This window comes from Hyposmocoma kahamanoa, unplaced genomic scaffold, assembly GCF_003589595.1.
Source record: "Hyposmocoma kahamanoa isolate Upper Pololo Valley unplaced genomic scaffold, ASM358959v1 211, whole genome shotgun sequence".
Taxonomy (NCBI): Eukaryota; Metazoa; Arthropoda; class Insecta; order Lepidoptera; family Cosmopterigidae; genus Hyposmocoma; species Hyposmocoma kahamanoa.
In genome coordinates, this window is record NW_020653732.1 from 3444253 (window position 1) to 3459023 (window position 14771).

At 40.9% G+C, this 14771-nt stretch overlaps 1 protein-coding gene across 2 annotated transcripts in view; it reads right to left on the minus strand.

Moving 5' to 3' along the window:
- Positions 1-126: 126 nt before the first annotated feature.
- Positions 127-14771, minus strand: part of LOC113227585 (acyl-CoA-binding domain-containing protein 5) — a 57550-nt gene continuing 42905 nt past the window's right edge. Inside the window, exons 2-9 of one of the 2 annotated variants that reach the window (XM_026460540.1) lie at positions 13442-13553; positions 12133-12214; positions 6795-6939; positions 5405-5514; positions 4519-4627; positions 3731-3831; positions 2202-2327; positions 127-836 (exon numbers count right to left, since the gene is read on the minus strand). In XM_026460540.1, coding sequence (XP_026316325.1) covers positions 2205-2327; positions 3731-3831; positions 4519-4627; positions 5405-5514; positions 6795-6939; positions 12133-12214; positions 13442-13553 — 782 coding nt within the window. In that variant the 3' untranslated portion in view covers positions 127-836; positions 2202-2204. The remainder of the gene's footprint in view (positions 837-2201; positions 2328-3730; positions 3832-4518; positions 4628-5404; positions 5515-6794; positions 6940-12132; positions 12215-13441; positions 13554-14771) is intronic. The other variant, XM_026460541.1, reaches the window with a different exon arrangement.

Genomic DNA, 14771 nt, shown 5'->3' on the forward strand with positions numbered 1-14771 from the left:
GAACCGATTTTGATGAGTCTTTTTTTGTTGGAAAGAGGGTACCTCAGTATTGGTCCCATTTGAATTTGAAGAAAATATCCCACCTCTAAGAGTGGCAAACTAAGGGATTAAAGTTTCGCGCACTTTCCTTTAACAAATTTCAATAAAACTTGGCAATTAGGTGTAATTCCAATAAAAAGCCTGTAAGCAAACCTTTAAGGTAGTTTGTTTTTTTTTTAATAAAAAAGTTATGTTATTTAATGTTATAGATTACTAGCTGGTGCCCGCCACTTCGTCTGCGTAGATTGACTTCTTCAAACAGCATTTTCAGGCAGGGACACTGGCTTTATATCAGAATTTATTTTTTACAAACGAAATTAAAACCATTTGAAAAATGTATCAAGGTAAGTTTGTGTTTTTATTTTCGATCGTGAAAATTTTTAGAAATTGTGTTTTCACACCGTATAGCAATCAGTGAATATCCTCAATTTACTACATATCTCTTCCAAAGTGACTTTTATGAGGAATCAACCAAAGCTATATGAGGTTGCATAGACTCACAAGATGTACTTTTGTAACAAAAAGTAGCCTATGTCCTTCTGACGAGAAATATACATCAAAATTCATCAAAATGGTTCAACGGTTCTGGCGTGAAAACATAACAGGAAAGACAGACTTATTTTCGCATTTATAACATTAGTTTGGAGTATCAGTACAATTTACAGATGCTGTTTGGACCACTATATCAGGGACACGCTGTACGTACCGACAATGTATAATACACGTGTAGTAAATAACGTATGACTCGTGTTTGCTATCGTCCAACTAGAGATGAGTGTGGTGCCGTCGTTCGTGACCTGGTGAGAAAAAAAATAATAATAGACATTTATTTCCGGCATAAAAAACCCCAATACAACAAAATTATTAAACAATAATACGATTACCAGTGATCGAAATTCAGGGAGTTAATCTACCTAGACTATGAACGTTTTCACACTATGGACATACCAATTTTGTCATTAATGCGTATAAAATTTATTTTTTTACAGTTTAATTTCTAAATAATAATAATAACGCACACACTCAACATAGCCCCGCACTACACATAGACAAACACAAATTACACCCAAACTCACGAGATAAATAAATGGAGGCCATACAATATTTCCCCAGGCCCGGGAATCGAACCTGGGACCTCTTCGTGGCAGTCCGGCATGGTAACCGTTCGGCCATAGACGCAGCATAAATATTCCAAAATATAGGTTGCCTCATGTTTATTTTTTAAATGGCTAAAGTATTTAAATACGCAAAGTACCTATACAAACCCAACTACAGATCATGGACTGCAATATTATTTTTTGAGACAATAATTTGTAGCAAATACTTAATAGAAAATAAGATTTGTCGCGAATAGAGTCAAGTTTCAATAAATAATATATATATTCAAATATATTCAGTTCCGAGAAGGCCCGGGATTTGTAGAAGGGAACGTCCAACGTTATTCTTTAGTTTAGCTAAATTAACTTTAAAATTTTCCAATGGAAAAAAAAAACAAAAATGTAAAATAAAATAAACTATCCATCATCTAATGTTGTCAGTGCAGTATACGGTAATTCAGTGCCGAAAAATGGAAACTGGCTACGTCCTCCACTAGGGTGCTCAATATTGAGTTCTTGCTATGCCGCAGGCGAGTCCAGAACGAGGCTATACAACTTTTGATGATGACATAGAAATCGGGCACATCCACTCCAGCGAACATGCCCGAAGCACCGCAGAAGCGAGGCAGTTTCTTTAGAATTGTGAAACCCTCATTGTAGTGAACTCGCAATGTATTGTAAGTGCGTTTTGTACAACAACACCAAAGATAGCACGTACAAAAACTCTGACAGTACGCTGTAAATAGAGTTATTTTCACACCTATAGTACAACGAAAAAACCTGCGTGCGAGCATGTTGCACGTAATTTTGATTTAGATATATAGAGAATCTCCAAAAGGAAGGTTTCTTAATCTTTTTCTAGTTATTGACCCCTCAGATATTTTCTAAAAGCCCACGAACCGTTTCCGAAAAGATGAATATTTAGCTTGATGTATTCGTCGTATACGTCCATTTTATCAAAGGGACGACTAAAAGAGAACAAAGCACGATAAATATAAAGAGATAAATTAGTGTGCAAATGGATGATAGAAAGACAGATATAAAGAAAAAGATAAAGATACTTACGTGTTAAGTATTACGGCGTTGCAGCCTATTAGCGATGCGGTACGCAAGGAATGGCCACAGCACGACCAATGCGAGGGTCGGTACTGACAGTTCTTGCCATGGCCATCTCCAGCCGCCTGACACTTGCTGTTGAAAAAAAAGATAAGTTATTATGTATGCAAGGATCGAACAAAGACAAAGAAAAATTCCTTTGATCCGGCCGGAACAGACCCGGGAACAATAATCCAAACTGTGGCTATCGCCTCTCCCAACTGTTACGGATTTGTGTTACCAAATATTCACACATCGTCGCCTTAGTCTCAGACTCGTGTCTCAAAGCACAAAATTACTGAAAATTAACACCCTTGATAAGAAATTTAAAATAAATATAAAGTTTTGCCATCTCCTGAATAATTACTTTTTATAACGTACTAGTTTGAGAAAGTAAGGCGTCGATTTAATATTTAATAAGATTGACCATTGACTTACAAATAAATGGACGACGGGTCTAATACAAAAACCACGAAAAAAATGTCCCAAGTCAACCTATTCGAAATTTAAATTGTAATGTCATCGCAGTATCGCGCTGTCAGTCGAACAAATGAAGACTAAAGCGGAGTTTGGCGCTCTGTATATGATTTTAGCGCCTTACAAGTGCGGACACTTTTTAGCGCGGTCCCGACGTCCATATAATTATTATAAGTCAATGACATTGACGATCAATATTTGACACTGTGAAATGCTACAAGTTCACGCAAAATAGAGCGCGCAGACCATAGCACATATTATTTTTAATAAGACCATGTGACGGGACGAACAAGTCGTGCGCCTGGCGGAAAGCGACACGCCTGTCCATAACAGTGGCAGTGCCACTCAGAGCTTTAAATCTCAGAGATCTAAGGGGCATTGCCACTGCGCCCGAGACAAGTCCCATGTGCCTGTAATTTTATCTTTACCCTTCCAAACCAGAACGCTGTAATGCTCATATTTACTATTTGGCAGTAGAAATAGGTAAGGAGTGTAACTTAATACAAACGTAGCAGCGTCAGCCACGGTATGCCGAAGTGGCTGGTTCGTGTCCAGATACGTCAAGGGAATTTTTTTGTATCCGATCTTTGTATAAATAATTATAAGGGCGCGTACAGATCTGGCGAATTTGCCGCGAACGCGCTGCCTCCGTGGCCGGACGGTAACCATACCACGCAGAGGTTCTAGGTTCGATTCCCGGGTTGGGAGAAATAATTATATGGCCTACATTTATTTCCCTCGTAAATTTGGGTGTAATTTGTGGTTGTCTATGTGTGTCCATGGCACCCGCGACACAGGGTTTCCCTAGTACGGGGCTATGTTGAGTGTGTGCGTTATTATTATTATTAAACAAATCGCGCGACGTAGTGCACGTGTGCAGCAAACAGGCGCATTTGCATCTGTAAGCACGCTTGTAAACTATTGGAGTAATTTCACAAAAATAATTTAAGTAAAACATCGTAATATTAAATACTCGTAACTTAATATTAAATGTGAAGGTTAAGTTAGACACTGTTACTTACATCGATTAATCTACGATCACCTTCCACGGCTTTCCTGAGCGCCGCTACATCAGCCTCCAACCTCGCCAGGGTACCAGGCAATTGCTCCAACACTTTCAGGTCTGAAAGCAATAATAGTGGACTCAACAAAACAGGTCTTTCATTTTACTTGAAAACTTAATTAACTTCACGCAAAAGACAGTTTTAATTGTTCGAACCCATCGAGTCTCGATGTTCGAACCACAAACGATTGTAACATTTAGAACAAAGAAACCATAGAGTGACTTTGATGTTAATCTTATTTTTAACCGAATTCAAAAAACGGAGGTTCTCAATTCGACTGCACTTTTTTTTTTGTATGTATATTACGCGATAACTTGGGATTAGTGAATCGATTTTAAAGATTCTTTTTTGTTGGAAAGAGGGTATCTCAATATTGGACCAATTTAAATTCGAAGAAAACATTCCACCTCTAAGGGTGGCAAACTAGGGGATGAATGCGGTTTCGCGCACTTTCAGGTAATCGATTTCAATAAAATTTGGCCAAATAGATATAATTCCACGAATTTTTGAGGTCGGCTTTCTTATAACTAAAATTATATTCTATTAAATGTTAGTAATAACTAACAAAATATTGTTGTATACGTTTTACCCAGTATTTTTTTTAATATTTAGTATAAAGTTTTTGTTTGACTATAGTTTTTTTGTTAAATGACAAATTTTGAATATCAACCGGAATCTTATCATAAAAGCTTATACATTGCCTTTAAATGAATGGGACTTTGTAAAATTATTATTACTATACTAACGCGTGAGCTGCGATGTGATCTGGTGCGCATGTCCGTTGCTCAGCCTCGGCGCTCGCTCCCTCACGGCTCGCTCCGCTGCTGCCGCTTCGGCTGCTGCTTCTGCTTCGCTCTATAGACAATGATATCAAGTGACAGGATGAATAGGACGTGTGACGGGTGATAAGCGACATGCCTACCGACCCCGGCCCACGTAGTATGCCGCCTCGACAAAGCTATTATATCCACATTTAGCTGTCAAATTCGAGTGATAAACATTTTAAAATTTTATCACAATAGCTAACATGGCGAGCACCATGACGTTACATTTTCATGTCATCGCGAACGCCGCGAAAAATGACTTCAAAAGATAAACACGGTGCCAAACAAGGTCACAGCTGATTTTAAAACATTTTGACAGTTCCGCGTAGTAATTTAATCAACGAAATAATAAAACCAAACAAATTGATATATAAAAATTATTGGAAAAAGGCGAGGAGAACATTTTTAATACGGTTCAACACATGGGAGTAATTGGCAATATTTAAATAATAATTAATAATGTAAATTATGTGGGGGGGCTGTATTTCCATTCATTCAGGCGAATGAAGCGTTATATGTAGTACAACGCAGCGCGTTAACACACCATGCTATCGATCGACGACTTCGACTTATCGACGAGCATCGATCGACCAAACAAACTTTAGTAATTCATACGGTGAGCTCTCCAGTAGCTTTTAAAATTTATACAGAAGAACCGAAAACAGACATTCCCAAACTTTTTTGTCACCTGACAAAAACAATTACAGCTAAAACGTATAATAAAAAAGCAACCAAGAAAAAGCATTAGTAACAACACCACAACCGAAAGAAAATTGTTAGTGCAAAGAAAAGTGAACCTTATACGTACTATACTAACATCAACGGTGTCAATGAACTCCTCTTCCGAGTCGTGACGTGCGCGCGGCGGGGGGGACCGGCCGCGGGCGGGAGACGACGCGCCACTCGCTGATGGAGAACCTGGAGAAGAAAATTTCAATTTTGACAATGTAATCTACTATCCGTAAACCAAGAATTTAGTTTTGAAATTTGATAAGGCCAAACACGGTGGATCTACTGTTAGTAGTTGAGGAATGAGGAGTTAGGGTAGGCTGCAGACTGTCCTGGTTGCAACATGAGAGCATGGTTACCATATTATTGTATTGTCATCAGATTTTCATAGACAACTTATTGATGACTTTACCATCTCAGTCCCTCGTGACCACGAAACCTGTAAAGGGCGCGAAACGTTGGTTTATTTGAAAAAAACTAATACGAAAAAATATTTTCACTTCCTATAGACATATTTCATTGCAGCCTGGCTGGACACGTTTGTCGCATGCATCTACAGAGATAGGCTCACACAGCCACTTGGTGGTTGAGAACGGCCAGCGACGACGAGGCTGACCAAGAAGGAGATGTTGGGACGACTTGGACGCATATGCAAAGGACTGGTCTAACATTGTGTCAAACAGGGAACTGTGGAAGTCAAGAGGCGAGGCCTTTGCCCAGCAGTGGGACACAGCAGGCCAATTTAAAAAAAATAGACATATAGTGTACAAATTGCACTCAGTCCAACACATCACCGCGTCTGACTCAATATCAGTGTTGGGATTACGCAAATAATTGTCATCCACACATTTACTACAGAAGAGCTGTCGAAGCTTCGTGGATCACCTGGCCGAGACCATGTTTCAGCGCGCCGGACAGTCCCTGTATAGCCATATACGTTTACATTACACCCAACCTCAGGACCCGCTCGTCTCCACGAGTGGCGATCAACCCCGCTGAATGAGGCCGACGCCTCGAACGGCCCCCTCAAACCCGCTGGTTTTGAGACGACTACGATCGGCGAGTTACTCTTTCTTCTCTAAAATACTTACCAACTACTCTTACAAACAACGTGACTTACTTACAACTTCTCTTACACACAACGTGACTTACTTACAACTTCTCTTACACACAACGTGACTTACTTCTAATTTCTCTTATCCATAACGACTTACTTTTTAACCGACTGCAAAAAAGGAGGTTTTCAATTCGACTATGTTTTTCTTTGTATGTTACGCTATAACTCTGACATTTGTGAACCAATATCGATGATTCTTTTTTTGTTGGAAAGGGGGTAGTTGGTGGTCCGGTCCGACCTCAATAGTGTAGTAAAATATTCCACCTCTAAAGGTGGCAAATTAATGGATGGCTCCGATTTACTGGATGTCACTCACTTTCCCTTAACCGATTTCAATAAAACATGTACTTACATGTAGGCGTATTGTGTTCAGATCGCACTCTAGCCAGCACGTCACCAGCGACTAGTTCCAGATCGTTGTTGGGGATACCCGAGTCATCGTCGTCCACGGATAGAAACGACGCTACGTCCTGGTTGTATGACATGGTTTCTATTATCTGTAAATAAGAAATAGAAATATAATAGAAATAGAAACTACAAAAAAAAATTATTGCAACGCCACATTATACAAAAAGGCACACAAAAAAGAGAAATAACAAAAAATCAACAACGTAACAACATTTAAACAGCAGGTTATACAATGTGTTGATTTGCATTCTCGCCATATTTACAGAGATATTTACATATTTTTAATTCTTATTTAATTGTGGTAACCACGTTTGATCCATAGGTCATTGACTCGCACTACACGTGGCACAGGTACAGGCAACCATTTGAACAATGACCTATGCGCAGAATATGCATTTTAGATCTATTTGGTGGCAGGAAACGAGTAGAGACGGGGGGAGTATCGTATCGAGCGCGTGATTGGTACTATTGGTAGATCATCATCAGTTGACCTAGCTTATTGCGTCTACGTTCCCGCTGACATCGGGCTTACGTTCTAGTTTCTCACGAAATGCAACGTGGTTTGTGTGTGATGTAAACAAGAGTTAGTGCAAAAAAAAACCGCTACCATGTGCTTTACCATCAAGTGCGATCTTATGTCATGATGTGAAACGTCTAATTTACGCATATTACGAGAGTCGAGGAATTGCGCGCAAAAATAGTTTCCCCAAAAATAGTTGTCCCTGGTTTCTTTCTGCTTTTTTTGTTATGAAGAATATGCTAAGTTGAAACGAAACTCTGCATATCTGGCTCCGGTATTGAGCCTGCCGGAGCCTGCCACCAGCTAAGAGCTAAGTACTTCTAGCACTACTTTCATATAACCTAAAGTTGGTAAGTACCAAATCTAAGTTATAAAAAATTTTTTTTCAGTCAACTTTTCTAACTAATGTAAATAATTAGTAAATTATAACAATACTGGTACATAAACATGATTTAAAAAATAGGTAAATGAGCGATCGAGATAGATTAAGTATCGCTCGGGGAAGCGGGTGGCGGGGTGACTGCCCTTGCGTGGTGCACATGACTTCCAGACAATTTTGGAAAACTTTACTAGATACAATTAGCCAGAATATTGAACAGATTCTTTTTTAATTATTTTAGATGATTTAGCATTATTTCTATTATTAATTTCTTAAATATGCCGAGAACGCAAATCAACACACTGTATAATACCATACTGACATGTGTGCGGCTGTGGCTTATGCAAAAGAAAAGGGAAAGGAAGGAAATTCAGCTAAAGTCGCAACCAAGACTAGGCAGTGACGCTGGTTTTCAATGGGCCCTAACCGAGTGAACGACAGACGGATGCGTCTCGAAACAGAAAATAAAATAAACTACGTAATATGTCTTCTGTGTATATCGTGTTATTGCAGTGTGTACTCTTATACCGACTAAATACTTACATAATCTTTGCAATATATACATACAGTTATAAGTGTATCTAGTGTGAACAAATTAATAAAATATTTAATAAATATTTAAAGTATATTATTCCAAAAACATTAAACAAAATTAACTATTTTACGTTAAATCCTTGACTTCAACATTTAACAAGTATTATTCTGACGCAGGTACTATTTCGAATAATGCTATGTGATTTCACACGTTTATGATTATTAGATTAAATAAAAATATTCAATTAAAAGAATTTTATTTAAAATTTAAAAATTTTCATTATCACATTTCATTAAAAGTAATTCAATTTACTCTAAAAATAAACGATATGCGAGCGCCCTCGCAAGATCCAGTAAGATATAGGTAAGTCAATACACACATACTGTAATCACATACATTAACCTATTAGGCTGGTTTCAGAGCAGTGCGGATTTATCTGCGGACCGTCACGAAGCACCGGAGCGGAGTAACACAGTGACATGGATTGCTCCGTACGGAACACACTGCGTGAACTCCGCGGATGCCACCCGTGCGTTCATTGTAGGTGACTGTCTTCCAGTATAGTCTGTTCAAGTTAGCGATCTAGTATAGGCTCCTCTCGCGCTACTTCATAAAAATGACAAGGACATAAGATGGAAGGACATAAGATGGAGGCACAAGGTTAAGTGGGCGTTAACAAGCATTAAAATATTAAGGGCTCGTGCATAAAGGTGTTTAAAAATAAATTAAAAAAAATATTTTTATACGTTTCTATTATAATTTTTTTCAATAATCTCACATTTTACGTCACTCAATGTCTTAAACCGAGTGTCTGAGTAAGTTCATTCATCAGTCCATTAAGAAAGCCAAGGTAGCAGGGAAAGAGTCACTGATAAGTAGTAAACAGAGAAAACAACACACGTCCACACAGCACAATGTAAAAGCCGACTTGCCTGCCTTTATGAATACGGCTTTAGTGTAACCAATCACGTGCAGCTGTGTTTTCTCGGTACTAGATCGCTAACTTCAATAGACTATAAATTGAATACTCGATTCAGAGCACTGCGGAGGGGTTCTCAAGTCCCGACTCCCACTACGAGTGAAACTCGGAGTGTATAAGACGTACATCAGATCCCGCCTAACATATGCAGCCCCAGCATGGTACGCGCTGGTAGGAGAGTGCAACAGGCAACGACTCAGAGCTCAACAGTCGCTGACCTTGCGGTGCATCACAGACGCCGCACGATATGTGAGAAATGACGTCATCCAACGGGACTTGAGCATGGAGAGCCTCGACAGCTTCGTCGATCGCCTGGCCAAGACCATGTTCCGGCGCGCCGGACAATCCCTGTATAGCCATATACAGGGACTGGCACTACACCGAGCCCAACACCCTGACGAGAAACTGCTTCCAAGGGACCTACTTGGGCCCGAGGAAGCCCCACCGGACTAGACACCAGCTGCTGAAGATGGTTGAGAAACCTGCCGGACCACCGGCAGGGACTCCCATCTGAAGCAGCTCACCCTATTGCGACACCCAAGGGTTATACCCAACCCCAGGACCCGCTCGTCTCCACGAGCGGCGATTGACCCCGCCGAAAGAGGCCGACGCCTCGAACGGCCCCCTCAAACCCGCAGACGCGAGTTTTGAGACGACTACGGCAGCAGCACTGCGGATTCTACGCATGCGGTTGGCCCGCAGGCGGACTGTCCGTACGGTCCGTACGCACAGCTGTGGAACCAGCCATAAGGCTTAAAACGGAAAAGGAGTTAAAACATTGTAAAATCATAATATGTATAACCGCAAAGATTAATGATGCGAAAGAAGCATCATACTTTTTTTAAATAAAAAATAAGTGCGCATTTGACCTCCGTCTCACCTGATGGAAAGTGACGATGAGGTCGATGATGTAGCATGCACACCTAAATAATGCCTATCGACTCCATATCGACCCTCGCCTTGAAAAGATCCAAGTTATAGCGTTCGGGGAACAAGTACGCAGGCAGGGAATTCCACTCCCTAGCCGTTCGCCAACCAAACGTGGAAGCGAAACGCTTTGTGCGAATTCTGGGAATATCCACAACATAGGGGTGCAACCCCAGCTCACGTCTAGTCCCCCAATGATAGAAAGGGGAAGGCAGAATCAATATATCCGTGATACATCCTGTACAGAATATCGATAAGCAGGCAACTTTACGGCGGTGTTCAAGGCTCTGCAGCATCGCCACTACTAACTCCGAGTCACCAATACGCCTCTTGACACGCTTGTCGATTGAATCCAAGGTGACCAGTAGGTATTTAGCAGAGCCATCCCATAAGCGGTAGCAGCTTATTAAGCATTTTCTTTTGAATTTGGTGGAGTGTTATTTATTTCACAGTAATTGTTTCGGACTGAGAACGGTAATAGACCACTCGGGTACCAGTAAATAGGGTGATAAAAAGGTGTGGTGACGATGAATGAGGTTAATGCGATTCCAGCAGCTTGATTTTGATTGCGTCTCCCGAAACTGCGTCTTTTCCGAGTCGAGGCGCATAACTGCGATTCACAACTGGCCGGTCGGAAACTTTTGATATTTCTAATCGGAACAATAGTTGATTTAACTCATAAATTAGAAAGATATAGCAGGAATCAGGCTCATCTTCTCGCTCAGAAGCCCATCTGATTTCGAAACTACGATTCTATTCCCATCTGAATCAAAATCAGGACGCAGGATTCGAGTCGCCGGCGACTTTTCTTCTCATCTACGTACACTCGAACTTACGCATTTTGACGACATGCTTGTCCTTAACAGTTGCAGTGCCACTCAGAGCTTTAAATAGCAAAGATCTGAGGTTCACTGCCTCTGTGCCCATCACCCTGAGACACAAGTTCAAAAGTCCCATGTGCCTGTAATTTCACCAGCACCCTTACCCTTCAAAACCGGATCGCACTAATGCTCACATTACTGCTTGGCTGCAGAAATAGGTAAGGTGTTCAACAGTATATTGGTTTTATTTTTCTTTTAAGATTATTTTGGCTTTACTTAAGACTGCTCTGAGAGGGTGAGGGCCTGGTGAGTTGTAATACGGGTTTAGTTGCCTATTACAGTCTCCAGGCTCTCTCAAGGGATACATTTAAAATTGTTAGTCTATTATAAGTGTATATATTTTGTGTTGAGAAAATAAACCATTATTTTTATTATTAATTGAGAAACAACTGTTCTCTCATTGGGCTATCACCGCCCGGTGACTGCACATATAAATTGTATGTAGGGTGTTAATTGAATCACTGCGTAAAAAAATTCCGCCTTAAAGGTGTGAACACCGAATATACGTGGTATTAACGGTAATATATTAACGCCGCGTTTTAAAAATTAGGAATTAAGGGAGATGCCACACGGGCGTAGCGTCGGCGTTGCGTCGTCGCAACTGCGTTGTACTACATATAAATCAGAACGACAAGCCACACGGTGCGATGAAACAGCTCGTGTGGCATCTCCCTTAGAGCGAAGGCACATGCTGTGTCGTACTACATATCTACACGTGTGTTGAAACGGCGCGCAGCGCTCGTATGGCATCGCTTTTAGATGGTTTTATGGAGAATTACACGCACCCAACGAACAGTTTACATACATACTTCTTTCTGCCACCTATCGGTATTCTGAGCATTACTGAGTTCCGGTTTTGAAAGGTACGGGTGCTAGTGAAACTACATGACATGGGTGCAATGGCAGTGCACAATCTTTACGATTTAAAGTTCTGAGTCTCACGTGCGTTGAAATCATAGCGTTGCAACGACGCAACGCATCGGCAGCGACCGTGGCATCGCTCTCTCAAACGTTACGATGTTATACTGTACTAATAAAAATAACACATTTATGTCAAGTACCTTGTGTAACTCGCTAACGTAAGCCTGCATGGCTTCTTCCTTTGTCATGTTGCCCAACCTGTTCCAAGATTCCCATTTCGCTCTGAAACAATCATAAATGTATATCAGTAGGAAACATAAACTGTAATACGACCACGTAGCTGTAGAGCTTCGTGTGGAAGAGTTCGTCCAGGGAAGTACTGCCACCTTACCTATTTCTACCGCCAAGCAGTAATGTGAAGATTACTGTGTTCCGGTTTTGACGAGTAAGGGTGCTGGTGAAATTACAGGCACATGGGACTTGCCAAGTTATGTCTGAGGATAACGGGCACAGTGGCAGTGCTCCTCAGACTAAAGGTCACAGCTCATTAGAGCCACCCGGCACCCACCCCGCACCGCCTCGTCGTAAGGCGTCCACTCGTTGACCACGCGGCGTCCACTCGTTGTCGACAGGTGATCCACGGGTGGACGCCGTGTTATCGCCAAAATGTCGCGCGGTCAACCAGTGGACGTCGAGCGGTCCACCAATTTTTGAGTAGTTTGTTAACAATTGGCACTAGGTCTATACGTGTGTTTCGTAATGTCAAATTTTACAAACCTTGAATTGGCACTCATAGCTGTCGCACTTGATGAAGAAGAAAATGAAAGACGCAACAAAAAAAAGAAAGCTTATTGGGTGCACGAAATGTTTAAACAAAGAAAAAAAAGGGCGAATATTGGACCGCTCGTAGGCATTTGTTAGCCGACGAAGGAAATTTTTTTTCATACTATCATATGCCGCATTGTGTGTTTTATAACATCCTGTCCGCTTTGGTCCCGCGCGTTGGCAATGCGCAAGGCAAGCATGCGAGCAGCGAGTTGTTACCGAGTGGTCCACCCGCCGTCCGCGCATGGAGGGTTTACGACCGAGGCGATCCGGCGACGCTACGGAGTTGATGTAGTGAGCGCATACCCATACAATTCTATATAAAGAATACTAACCGCACGAGGCGAGGCGGTGCGGAGTGGGTGCCGAGTGGCTCTAATGAGCTGTGACCTTTAAAGAGCTGAGTGGCACTGTAACTGTCATGGACAGGCATGGTATAGCTTACCATTAGGCGCACGACTGGTTCGTCCCGTGACTTTATATTATAAAAAAAACACGGCTCTCTCTCTCAATTTATGGATTCGAATAGATTTATCGAAGTTACCGAAATGAAAATGCGTCAGTGACAAGGAGGGCAGATTTGCTGTCCTCTTTTTTCGTCGTAGTCCCCTACCAATACCGGTTTCCTCTTCTCTCTATCTAGCTACGGGATTACATAAAACTATAAGAATAATGGAATTTTACCTGTTGACGACATCCCAGAACCCTGGTTTGGGAATGTCGCAAGGTCCCGCCGTGGCCTGCTTGAAGTAGCTATAGAAACGCAGCATCAGCTCATTGCTGGGCTGATATGAGCCTGGAACAAACAACATTCATTCGTTTAGTATTATAATCTTCAGAACATCTAAACCATAGTTTCCCAAAGTGCCTATTGCCCAGTGGGTGCTGAAGCGTCCTAGAGCGGTAGGGACTTCGGAAGCAATCGAATGGCGTTGATGCCGATCAGGGGGTGCTACCGCATTTGAAAAAAAAAACCCGCATTATCTATATAAACTAGTGTTGCAACGAATAGTATTTCGCGTTCAGGCCGAATACCGAATATTCGATCCATCGAATGTTCGGCCAAACTATTCGGCCTGATTACGAAAATTGGCGCGCAAACTACATTACAGCAAAGATACATACATATAATATAAGATAAATTAAATTAAACCAGTAATTATGCATGATTTTGTAAAAAGAAACAAAATAGGAAATTTTATTTTCAAGTTTGTAATTCATATTTATGACATCTTAACGAAGAAAGTACCTAATTGTTTTGTTTCACTTCAGTTTGATTAACTTTCAAAAATTTTATTTTCGTTTGCAAAGAATAAGTACTAGGTAAATTTTGTTAGCGTTTATTTAATCATGATTTCATGACAAAATTACATAATAAGTGTTAATTTGATTTGTTACTTTTTTTTTATCTCATAGAAGTTACTATTTTCTTTCTTTTCCTTTCCTGTACTTATAAGTAGTTATTGCTGTAAATTTACCTTTTTAATTATAATAACTTTTTGTATTTCATTGGTTAACTCTAAATTTTTAGTGCTAATATACCCGTAGCGACTTGACACCTTGTATGGTCAACGTATGTGCATTATCTTCTAAGATTGTTTTGTGTTAATAAATAATTCAATAAATAACTAATTTTTTTTTCAAACGAACACTTAAGCGTGATTCCCACTGAGAACGGGTATGAGTCGGGCGCGTGTCGGGTCGGGAGCACGGCGGGTGTAATTCCGTGTATTTATAAAGATGACAACACACTACGCGCGGGCGCAATACGCAGGTCGGGTCTTCACTGGTAAATACACAGAATTACACCCGCCGTGCACACAACCCGACACGCGTCCGACCAGCACCTACCAGTGTGTTTCAAGCTATACACGAGAACTATACACTAGATACGAACGAACTTTTTAGACCGACTCAATCCGTTTCCGCGTCCATAAGTGTTGTGTATCTTTAAAGCGGAAGACAGTCCGCTCAGTATTGTCATTTAAACCACTTTCAATCTGGTTATAATGGT